The following is a 13544-nucleotide window of genomic DNA, read 5'->3' on the forward strand; positions in this document are numbered from 1 at the left end:
GGCCATATTGCTCCGGGGATATGCGGTGTCATTCCCTGACCTTTCCACATCCTCCGTATTTGGTGATCACAGGCTCGAACCCCGGTCTAATCAAGAAGCGTGTGCTACACACTGCTGCTCCTGCCCACCTGGCTACGGAGGTGCCACTGAGAATAAGTAACAATAGTCTTCTCTATTAGTGAACCATTACTCATTCGAGGTAGTGCAATACATGGTAACTCGTTGTGAAGGTAGTCACAATATGAGATACAATTAAATCGATGCCTTTACACTACGACTTTAGTTTTTCTTTTATGAGCTATCTATGGTGTATTTACACGATATCTTATATATTTTAAGCTCATATCATATTATGCCTCATACATTTATATTTTAATAGAAATTCTTAATGCACAAAGAACTACTGGTGATAATCAGATCATATTCTCTCATTGCCTCTCTAACATGCTGGTGTAGAAAACTGTCATCCAATAAATCCACAAAAGTTTTGCTGCTGTGCAAGTGATAATATCTGGAAAGTTAAAATCCTACATTATAAAATATTCAGATTTACTTAACTACTCTACATATCTGTTCAGTTTTCATTATACACATCGCAGTTATTTGGCCTATTTTTGTTCTCCCAGTGCTTATGTCACACCAAATTGACTCAACATTGCACTTACTACCCATATCAACTGGATACACCGTCTTAGATTTTATGCACTTCTTAACTAAGAACATAACCCCTAGCCTCCTCTGTCCTTTCTGTACACATTTTACTCCCCATATTCAAGTTCTCCCTCTCTTATGTCTGAGTGCCACAGTGTCTCCAATATCCCTACAATGATGACTTGACCAGTACTTGAAATTCATCAAATTTATTTACTATACTCCTAGTATACATGCGGTATACGAGCACCTGTTTTCACACCTAACACAGCCCATGTATTTGCTTGTTCCATCAGTGTCTTTTCCCTCCACAAACCTTGAAATCCCTCACACCTTACTTTACAGGCTGCTGTATGTTCTAATAGAAGCAGTGCAAGTATCACTTACACCTGTGCCTGTAGCTGCTGTTAATCTATTAGTCTGTGTATCCCCCCCCACCATGATAGCATCATCAAATATTCTTACATCACTTCTATTTAAGTGAATCCCATCCTTATAAAAACAGTCTCTTCTTTTAACAAGCACAAACCATGCTGAGAAAAATTCTAACCCATGAACCTTGAAATGTCTTGGCAGGAATGAACTCTCATCCCTGGATGATTTGTCGAATCCTCAGATTGTCTACTCTTAATATCATTAGAACCAACATGTACCACAATATTACCTTGCCCTAAAATGATAGCCACTCTAATCATCAACCGTAGCTCCTGGCAGACATACTCTGATCATATTCCAATTTATATAATCCTGATTCCATCTGTCCTTTTTTGCACAATACATTTCCCCATTTCCATGACAACTGAGTCACCAACTACAGCTACTTCCTGTGGAACCAAGGATCTCTGCTGTGGAGAGTTTTGCCCAGGGCTCCCACTCCTGGGTTTTTCCACCCAGATCTGGGTTTTTTGATTGTCATTTGGGTTGATAGGTTTTTTTCACAAAATTATCTCATTATCTGGGTTTTTTCGGTGATTTTTAATTTTAAGTCAAAATTTATTTTTATTTCTTGTAAATACAATAAAATTTAATACATTTAATAACAGTTTACAATTTTCTTAATTTTATATTCTAACAATACTGATCATAATTTGTAATATCTCAAGTGCTTGTACAAAATACTACAAATGTAAAAGGATTTCAAAGTTTTCGCAGGGTTCTACACTATGAAATTACGCTTACATGTTCATACATGTAAGCATACATGATCGTGTTACTAACATGTATGCGCAGCCTATTGAGCAGGCGGAAGGCGGTCTTTACTGCACAGTCTTTCGTGATCGTTCGTGGTATTATTGCATTATTTGGTGTGATTTTTACATTTATGCGTGTACTACATACAGTGATATAATAAATTTAAATTGTAGTGACTATTTCTATTTTATGTTAATGGATTAGTGATTTATTTTTTTATTTTATAGAACATTTTAAATAAGATAACTGCTAATTAGTCATACCCACAAATTGCCCACAATGTCTGAAACTTGTTCCCCACAGAGAAAGATGAGTAAATGGTGGTATACTCAAAATTTTAGAAATGAATGGTTAGAAGATCCGGAATTAAAGGATTGGTTGAAAGAAGACAGTAATGAAAAAGGTGCGTCTTACTGTATTTGTTGTGAAATGAAATTAAAGAATGCCAATAAATCGATGTTACTAGCGCATAAAAATACAGTTAAACATAAAAAAAGTGCAAATGTTGCTAAGACAAGTTCAACGTTAAGACACATTCTTGACAAAACGTAAACCTATGGAGAATGAAGAAGTAGCAAAGGCAGAGTTAACAATTGCTGCACTCATTTCTGAGCATAATATTCCATTTGCGCAATGTGATTACCTTATAGAAGCATGTAAGAAAGAATTTCATGATAACAATATTGCAAAACAAGTTCAGATGAAGGCGACTAAAGTCTCTTATCTTATACAAGATGGCATAACCTATCATGAAAAAATATACATTTCTAACATATGCAGAAACAAGTTTTCAATGATAATAGATGAAAGTACAGATTTATCTTTATCGCAAGTTCTAGCTGTTGTTGTTAGATATTTTGATATTCAAAAACTTGATGTTGTAGATGTGTTACTTGACACTGTTTGTGTCGAAAATGGTACTTCAGAAGGGCTTTATCAATCTGTAAAAGATCTTTTCATAGAAAAAAAAACATTCAAATAAGTAATCTCGTTGGCTTTGATAGTGATAATTGTGCCACTATGATGGGTACTAAGAGTGGGTTCCAGTCACTGCTAAAAAAAGGATGTACCATCAGTATTTATAATGGGATGTGTTTGCCATTCTTTTGCATTATGTGCTAGTCATTCAGTCAAGGTACTACCATCATATCTAGAAATATTTATAAAAGATATCTCTTGTTATAAAGAGTTCTTATTTTTCCCGTAGTAGTAAAATATTAAACGAGTTCAAAATGATTCAAGATGTTGTAGATACTGCTAAGCATAGAATCCCCAAATTAGCACAAACACATTGGTTATCCCGTGGCAATGTAATAAAAATTATTATTGAGCAGTGGGATGCGTTAGTTCTTTATTTTCAGTCTCAATCAAAAATTGACAAAATCGATGGTGCAGGGAATATTTACAATACTATGATCACCAAAGGAACTAAACATATGTTGTTGTTTTTAGGATATGTACTGGAGAAAATAAACTGCCTGAATATTGAATTTCAATCTGAGCATTTCAGATTGCACTTACTTCATTCAATGGTTTCAATTGAGTATAAAAATATTCTTAGTTTTTTCATAAAAGAAGTCATTACTTCGTGCAAGCTGGTTGAAATTGATCCAAGCAATGCAATAAATCATAAGCCTCTGAATAAAATATATTTGGGAGGCCTTTGTATGGCCTTATTAAATTCAACACCGCTTGGTGACCGTGAAAGCAGGTTTAAAAATGATTGTTTAAAATTTCTTGTTGAATTTTGTATGGAAATCAGAAAAAGATTTCCTCTAAATGATGATGGAATTATCGCCTCAATGTTCTTGACCCAGCAGTGATACATGATCGTGCCAATTCGCCATCCATAATTTTCCATTTAGCAATGCAGTTCCCTCACCTTGTTTCTGAAGACAAACTAGATCTTCTAGATCAGGGGTGGGCAACTTTTTTCGTCAGCGGGCCGAATGAAATTTTCGCATCATGATGCGGGCTGGAATAGATTGAACGATTTAATAAAAAAAATCAGAACCTAAAAAATGTTATATTACTTGAATTACCAAATTATTAATGTATTTTTTAAAAAAATATCTGAATGTCCAATTATCATTGAAAATGCGGCATTCGGCATCAATTTTTCTTTTTTTTTTAATTGGCTCATTTTATGGGCTATAAATTATATTAAATTAAAAATTGTAATAATTAGAAAATGCATAAAACATAAAATATCTCGCACCAATATTATTTTTTTCAATAAGAAGTCAAACCCAAAGGAACTTCATTCGATCGATGCTACAATAATAATTAGGAAATAACTCTTTGACGCTGCATAGAATCACTTGGTTACTGTTGTACTGGCCACGATTCCCGATTGAACCGAATTAAGCCGAACGTTTACGGCGAGTGTAGTCAGGTGTGGATTTTCTATATTTATGCATTTACCGAGGGGGCCGGATTCAACATCGTCGCGGGCCGGCTGTTGCCCACCCCTGTTCTAGATGATGAATGGAGATCATTTCGTTTAAATCAAGATTTAGATTTCTCTTACAAAACCATCCCTGAGTTTTAGTATCTGTTACGTAATGTAAAAGATGGCTTTAATAATTCTAAATATGAGATTTTATCTAACTTTATGACCAGTTTAACTATTTCACCTCACTCTTCAGCAAGCGTAGAAAGAATCTTCTCCCAAGTAAACCATATAAAAACAAAAGCCACAAACTCTCTTAAACTAGAAACTGTGAAAAATCGACTAATGCCAAAATAGGCGATAAATAGATCTAATCAAAATTGCTATACATGGAAAGCTAAATCAGAATTGGTAAAAGAAGTCATACAAGGAACTTGTCATAAAAGATACAAAGAACGTTTGAAAAAATGAAAGAACTTCAAAAAATAAATATGGAGGGAACTGAATGGGATGAAAATTCTGATTACAATTAAATAAAAGATATTTTTGCATGGTAAGTTTCATCTTATTTGTGTTGCTATACTATATGATGAAAACTAGGTTTTTTTTGGGTTTATTTAAGTTGCAATCTTAAGTTTTTTTAAAATTTGTGAGTGGGAGCCCTGGTTTTGCCTGATGCTGGAGCATGAGCTCTAGTATTGGGCTAGGTAGTTGAGTGCTTGATTGGTTCCTCTCTTTTAATTCTCTGAGGGCATCATCCCGATTCTTCAAGACCTCATACAAGCCCATCAGTAATGCTGAATTTAATATTGAATTGAATACTAATCTCCTTGTGCTCTTTGCAAGAAACACATACATTCATAGTCGTCCCTTATAATTGAATCATGTCCTATTAAACGTAGCTTCACAAAGATGGAAAAGTAATGCACATAATATAATCCTGATTTGTAGGAGATTTGCACTTGGCAGTTCTCCCCTGAACCAAAGCGTTCGTTCCCACTACTTTGTGCTCTTTGCTTGCTGCTATAGTCTGATGGATAAGTTAAATCTAAATTTACTTTAAAAAACAGATGATACTAAAAGATAGGAAAATATTGATTTTACACTAATTCTGTTTATTTTATGGCAGTACTAATTACGCCATTTTAAATTATGTTATGTACTACAGTTTTAAATTGCGTTATGTGATACAGTTACATTATCAAATCACATTTGTATTGTCATAAATTTACAGTTTATGGACCAAACAAAAACACATCTGATATTGATTATACTCCTGCAAAACGACATAGAAAACCACCACCAAGTAGCACAAATATTGTCCATATATTGGTCTCTATCAATAATAGGAGAATTCAACATTTTTATATTGATACAATACAATGGCAGCAGAAATCAAATTTCCTCATTCTTTGGTTTTATAAGCAACTTCAAATACAAAGTATACAACAAATTCACCAATTTAACCCCAGGGACTCACATGTGGTGAGTATAGACTGGATATCATCATTCTTCTCTTTCTTGGTGATTCCCCTTCTACTTCTGACTCTTGTTTTCTCTTTCTTTCTTTCTTTCTCTCTCTCTCTCTTTCTTTCTTTCTCTCTCTCTCTCTCTCTCTCTCTCTCTCTCTCTCTCTCTCTCAGGGTAATTCAGAAATTTTTTTTTTTTTTTTGGCTGGTGAAGCATAAGCCTCAGGCTTCCTTGCACCATATAGCTAATAATAATAATAAGTAATAATTAAATAGATAAATATACATAATGACTACATTACTAATTTTAATAAAAAAGTTAACCTTGTTATGCAAGCAACAGCAATTTATGCATTTATGTAATAATGCCATTTTCAATGACATCCCAAGGTTGGCAAAGACCTTGGGATGTCAAAAGCTCCATTTGTTTTATTCTGATTTTTACCTTATTTTATCTCCCTCAATAAGTTTTTATATGGGACTGAATACACACAAATATAAACACATTTTTATTTTAATTCATCACATTTTTACCTTTACATCTTACGTGATCACTGTATTTTGGTTGTTGATAAAGAATTTTAATGATGTCTGAACATATATGCCTATTATAATCTCAACAGAGGTTTGCAAGGCATGCAACAATTGATTCTATCTAAAAAAATTTAGCCAAAAACTTCAAAAGGAAGAAAATGATTATAACAACACCTAATAAGTCTATACACTAATTTACTCATTTTGAAATTCTTTAAGGATATTTGGGAGCAGGAGAGCACTCTTCATTCATAATCAATTCAAAAATTGTATGGACTCCTAAATTTCCCATTATATATTATATTAAAAGATTGCAAGATTGAAGAGTATATTCTTCAAGAGTACAGCCACTCCCCGATATACGTAAGGATTGCGTTCCACGGAACTCTACATGTCGGAATTTTATGTAAGTCGGAATTTCCCTAAATGCTTATGTAGCACTCGCAAATCTAATTGAAGCAAAAAAGAGATGTTCAACAAACATGTAAATAGAATTATTTATTCAATTTTTTTATCTCATTTGCAGGAAAAATTACAAAAGTGTACGAAATTACAAAAATTTCAAAATCATAAAATTACAAAAAGAGAGAGGAGACAGGCATAACATCAGCAAGTTTTACCTTTTGAGCATTATTGCCAGAATTAACTCTCCAGCTGATAAGCATGCCACTGTGGACGTTGAGGGCTGTGGAGATTTAGAAGAGTTTTTTTCCAAACACATCACAAAAATACTCTCACCAACACATCACAAAATATGCAGCTGCAGAATTGGCACTGGCAACTTCATCGCATACTTTAATGTTTTGGAAACCAGCGTGATGCTTTGCTTTCCACGCTTTCCATTGCTTGCCACGCTTTCCATTGCTTTCCATGAACTTGGCTTGGGGTTTGCTGTACTTATCCTTAATATCTTCATAAATAATTGTTGCCTTTGCTTGAATGGCCATTGGACTCAGGAACACTTGCTTCTGAATCTGATTTTCCATCCATATTATTAATAGCTTTTTGATCTTCAATATAGCACCTGAACACTTTTGTGATCACTCTGTAGATCTTAAATGCATTGTGATCATTTAACATGTTCTTTTATATGTGCATTGTCCCTTAAAATAGTATTCACTGTTGAAGCAGCGAGACCTAATGCCATGCAACAGATGACAAAATTTGTCCTGCTTCATACATCTTAATTAATCATCTTCATTTCTAAATCAATTTTGTTTCGTTTCCTAGCACTGCTAGCACTTGCACTTTCCATTGGTCCCTTTCCTTTCATAATTGCAATAAGTAAATAGGAATGATGAGGAGATTCTGAAAATTTATTTGTTTTTTATATGATTGAAGATTTCAGTGAAGGGGGAACTCATTTCACCATTATAACGTAACGTAAAAACCCACAGAATTCTAGTTATCAGTATTATTACAAATGCAATAAGATCGAGTTTACTACCCGTTTATAATTAGATGCACTAACAGAAAAGCCCAATAAATTTTATGGTAGTGACTTCCAGAAATGTGTTTTAAAAATATATCACAAAGGTGTTCAAAACTGATTCTTATAACAGAACATATGATAATGATGAAAGTGTAGTGCAATTTCCATTACAAAAATGACCTTTTAGAAAGATAAAAGGTCATTTAATAGATTAGTTATATAGCGAAAATTTCAACTTCCAAGGTCTTGGAACAAATTACCAAAAAAAAAAACCAATGTGTTATTGGGTTCACATTACGATATTTTCATGATACCTCCATTTATTCCTATGGGATGCAACATACATTTCCACGATTTTTTTAAGTTTGCACCAGCCAGCAAAAACTTATGTAAAGTCGAATTACCGTAAGTCGAGTAGTGGCTGTACAGTTATAAAATATACATTGATTACAAACTTTCTCATGTATTATCTTTTCAGTTACGAAAACTTATCATTTCAGTTTGTCATAAAAATCCATATACAACTAATTTTTGTTTCTTGTTATGAAATATTTAAAAAAAAACTCTGAATATTAGTTAAGAAAATGATTATATAAATATGCCCAATGCTTCAAGTATGAGATATTCAAATACTCAAATAACAATAGTTTAGATATATCCTATTTTGGTAAACTATCTGAATCAGCTAGATAGGTGTGTGTACATGTGTGTATATATATATATATATATATATATATATATATATATATACACACACACACACACACACACGTGTGTGCATACATGCACGCTCATATACTCAAAATGCAAAATTATACTTTTGTATACTAATAATTATTTGAAAGTATCAAGAATATAAACATCTAGCCAAAACAAAATACATGCAAAAGTATCAAAAATAAAAAATCGGGAAAAAAGAAAAGAAAGAAGCAACTACATGCCTTTGTTGTCTGATACACGTTGTAGGAATCCTAGGATAATAACAAAAATATATTTAGTATAACAATTAAAGAATATTACTGCAAACTATCATGCAATGGTCAGAATAATGAAAATTGATGCTATCTACTAAATTAAAGTTGAGATTCCAATAAAATTAAATAAAAAGGTGTCTACCATGTGTGTGTGTGTGTGCCCACCATGAAGTAATGGCTATTACTATATTGCATATAAAATTATTAAATAATTTGTTGACATAATGGATGCTAATGACATGCATAAAATATAACTCGTGTATGCACAGTGATTTCTAAATGTTGTTTCTCTATGAGGCCAGCCCCATGCATATGAGATTTATGCTATGCATGCCTATGCACAACTGCTTCTCATTCTAAGCTTTGCACTATAATCTCTGCATATTAATCTTCCCTTTTCTCATTATAAATACATCAACAACATGAATACATTAAAATACAAAGAAGCTTAACACTAAGATGTTTGTTTAGTGGCATGTTGCTCAAGTCAAATGAAATCAAGTGAAGAAAATACACACTAAGGACGGCATAGAGTAAAATCTGTTTTTAATTTCTAAAATGGATTACCAATAATTCTCAGATGTTCTGTGGTATTTCCTCTACCACTTTTTCAGTGACATCAAAGGGAGCAAAACAGTAATGGGTTGGTAATTAATTTATACAATGCTTTGTGACTTTAATTGTGAACATGCTTAACCATTTTTAACTAATAAATTAATAAATAAATCCAATAATATTAACAGAATTAACTGTTAATTAATGGATAAATAAATAGACAAATAAATAAAATAAAAGCAATGTGATTAAAGAATAATTAATGTCATTACAACAATATCTACTTCACAGACTAAGATAGGTTGATATTCAGTAGTAATTTTTGAGTCTTAAGTTAATCTAAGACTAAGGTTAAGACCTCCTGGTGCCGATCACATGTCAGGATAGTTTTTTTAGGGCCTGGTTCAAAGGTATTAAGGGTTTAGGAGATATCTTTCAGTTAATCTAAGAATAAGATTAAGGATTCTTGGTCAATTTTTAGTGCAATCATGCATCAAGACAATTTTTAATCCCAATCATGTGTAAGGGCAAGTTGCAGGACTTGGTTCTATGGTACTAGGGGATTAGAGACTAACTCAACTGCACCTTAACCTATTCTTGGATTAATTGAAAACTGACCCCCTAATCCCTTAATACCTTAGAACCAAATCCTAAAAACTGTCCTGACACATAACTGGTACAGTCAGTCCTCGTATAACACGTGTTTACATTACACGAATTCGATCATACACGATTTATAAATAGGGGAACGATATCTTATATAACACAAACCGAATTCGCTTATGCACGATTCGCCTTTGTGTCGAACACGGAATCACCCCCAACTGTTGAACACGGAATCACCCCCAACTGAACGCAACATGATAGGAATGAAGAGAAGATTCTGAAAATGTATTTTATATCAGTGAAGGGAAACACATTTCACCATAATAACATAAAAACCCACACAATTCCAGCTATCGGTATTATCGCAAATGCAATTAGATCGAGTTTACTACCAGTTTATAAATAAGTATTTATAAACTGGTAGTAAATACACTATTTATAAATTGTGTATTTATAATTCATAAATACACAATTTATAAATAGGGGAACGATATCTTATATAACATGAACCGAATTCGCATATGCACGATTCGCCTTTGTGTTTACAAGAAATGGCAGTCGAACACGGAATCACCCCCAACTGAACGCAACATGATAGGAATGAAGAGAAGATTCTGAAAATGTATTTTATATCAGCGAAGGGAAACACATTTCACCATAATAACATAAAAACCCACACAATTCCAGCTATCGGTATTATCGCAAATGCAATTAGATCGAGTTTACTACCAGTTTATAACAGATTCCACTAGCAGAAACGCAACTGGAAATTGTTTTTATTGTTTTATGGTAGTAACCCCTAGAAATGTGCTTTAGTAAAATGTGAGGTGTTAATAGTGTATCTCTGCCTTTACGGTGTTGTTTATTCAATTGTTACACGCGCGCAGCTTTGTTTATGTGTATCAAGCGTGCCTCCTTGTTCTGTAATTTTGCTTTATTCCCTAAAAATGAGTAAAATACTTAAAAGGTGTGAAAAGGAAGCATCCTGGTGAAGACACTACAGATTCAGGGAGAAAAAGAAAAGCAATATCAATAAACAGAGGTGGACTGGATCAAAAATTCTTACCAGGGAAAATTTATAGTGGCCTCATACTATGGTTTATAGCCAAAATCACACTGGCCTCCTGCCCACCGGGGTTTCCCTGGTAAGGCTTATGGCCAGTCCACCTCTGTCAATAGAGAAAAAATATGAAATTGTGAAATGCCTTGAGCGAAATGAAAGACCATGTGATATTGCACATGCTACAGACCTAAATGAGGCAACGCCGAGAATTACAAAGAATGCAGAGAAAATAAAAACAACTTTCATAGCAGGAACAACAACTCAAAGTGTAATTAAAATTCATTAGATTAAGACACAAAGAATTGGAAGAGATGGAACGGCTGTCATCTGTTCCGATAGAAAATCATACAAAAAACAAGTTTTCTTACGATAGAAGCAAAATCATTAGAAATATTTTATTACGTAATAGTCGTAATAATATTATGTATTTTATTACGATTATTTATTGTGTTTGGTAATGTTTTGGTTACAAATGTGTGTTCAATCTTGGGTGGTCGGCACCTAACCCTATTTTTCCCATAGGGCCTGTTGTTCATATTGCACGATTTTGCATTGCACAAGGGTTTCTAGGAACACAACTATCGTGCTATACGAGGGCTGACTGTACATGACGACCTCAACATTAATTTTAGATTAACTCGACATTCATGTAAATAAGCTTAATAACCAACCACTGCCTTAACCGTGTGACATAGCCTGTGTTGTAAGGATTAAGTAATAATTAATCATGTAATTTTATTACATTATTATTTATATGCCTATTTATTTATTCATTAATTATCAATTAATTCTATTAATATTAACTAATTTATCTATTTTAATGCCGACCGGGCTAGCCGGGTAGGTAAAGTGCCTGCCTGGCAACTCAAAGGTCACGGGTTCGAATCCCGCTTCGGGCTTGGATCAAAGTACTGCAAAAACCTTGGGAGGCGCATTATGGCCACAGAAGCCGATGCGCCAACAACTACCAAAATAAAAAATAAAAATAAATCTATTTTAATATTAAAAATAACAAGAGCTTCTTTTAATATTCAATTAGTAAGACATAACTAACAGCCATTGGCTATAATTAATATCAATTCATCTATTAATTTATTAATTAAAATGATTAAGTGACTTAAAATGCAGTATATAAATTAATTACTAACCCTTTTTTACTCTGCTGACTCTAAAGTCACTGAATTCAAGAAATGACTGCGAATTACTGGTCATCCCTTTATGAAATTAAAGACAAATTATACTCTATGCATTCTGAAGCACTTAGTTTACTATTTGTCTCTATTTAGTTAATACTCATTTCCAAAGAGAGGGAGAAGAAAGGGTGCATTCCAAATTGATTTCTCTGAAAAGTCAAAAAACCTTTTCCATGAATGGCTTAAACATAAGATTTAAAAAAACTAGTGAGTGTGACATTGGTCTTCAACATATAAAAAAAAGGCCTAATAGTAGCTTGAGAGAAGATGCTCCCAGTGTTAATTTTTGTGTTTACTGCCACAAGAAAATCATTTCCTCCTGTGACAGAGCTTGGGCTTATGGTGCTTCAGATATGACTACATTATCCATGAGCTAGCTTAAAGTAACTAATATCATTTTTAATTAAACAACATCACCCAGTAGGAGAATCTATTACTCATTAAAAACTCAAAGGCATTTCAATGTGGTTATTGAAATAGTTTGAGAGAATGTTCATCTGCATTCATTTTTCTGTTCTTTTCATTTTTCAGTGGCAGAGATTGGCTTACAGCAGTTCAGAAAGGATTATATTATTCATGAATCAATCAACCTAAAGTAACTAATATTATGTTAAATGAAGCACATCACACCTGGCAGGCAAATGTATTACAGTATTTATTAAAACTCAAAAAGCACTATTATGACTGGTTTTAAAACTAGTTATTTTAAACTGGTTATTTAAATTCAATACATTTGTTCACCAAGCGGTGAACAAATGTATTGAATTTAAATGAGCAGTAAAGCAGTGTTCAAAAGAAAAACTTCCAATTGCAAACACAACTTTCATTACACAAAAATAAAACCCCTAGTAGTATGCAGTGCAAACCTACCGCATTAATCAAATACAGAAGTAGGGTACTATTTCAACACAGGTATTGAAGTAGTCACAACAGAGCCTTTAAGTTTTTAAAGAAATAACAGATGCTCAGAAAATATCATCTCTGAATACACAATTACTTCAGGTTTTTTCCTTTATACACTATAGTTTTTCTTTATACCAACTGTGTGGTACAAAACTGAGTGTTGTACCACACAGTTGGTATGTTATTCAAATGCAAGATGCTGCATATGGGTGGCTAGCAGTATTCCAAGAATAACACAACAACACTGGGGATAGTGGAAAACAAAAAGACATAGAGGTAATTGTGTAGTCAGATATGAAGTTCTCTGAGCAGTGCAGGCAGGCTGTCAGGATAGCTCATGGGGTTCAGTCAATAATATATGGGAATTTCCAGGAGGGATAAGGAGGTGATTGTCCCTTTGTATGAGGCAATGGCTAGACCACATTGTGAGTGCTGCTTACAGATCTGAAAACCTCACTTTAGGAAGGGTGTTGATCTGTTGGAATGGGTGCAGAGAAGAGTTGATATCAGTATTTGTAAAATTACAAATACTGATATCAACGTAGAACGTATTTAGCATTACAGCTCTGGTTCATACTATA

At 33.4% G+C, this 13544-nt stretch overlaps 1 protein-coding gene across 1 annotated transcript in view; it reads right to left on the bottom strand.

Annotated features, from left to right (window-relative positions):
- LOC150087313 (E3 ubiquitin-protein ligase LRSAM1-like) overlaps positions 1–13544 on the bottom strand; it is a 533929-nt gene that overhangs the window by 390539 nt on the left and 129846 nt on the right. The window contains exon 6 of the mRNA XM_090372443.1: positions 8611–8640. Coding sequence (XP_090228569.1) covers positions 8611–8640 — 30 coding nt within the window. The remainder of the gene's footprint in view (positions 1–8610; positions 8641–13544) is intronic.

Source organism: Mastigoproctus giganteus, chromosome 4 (genome assembly GCF_048544385.1).
Source record: "Mastigoproctus giganteus isolate SK-2022 chromosome 4, ASM4854438v1, whole genome shotgun sequence".
Lineage (NCBI taxonomy): Eukaryota > Metazoa > Arthropoda > Arachnida > Uropygi > Thelyphonidae > Mastigoproctus > Mastigoproctus giganteus.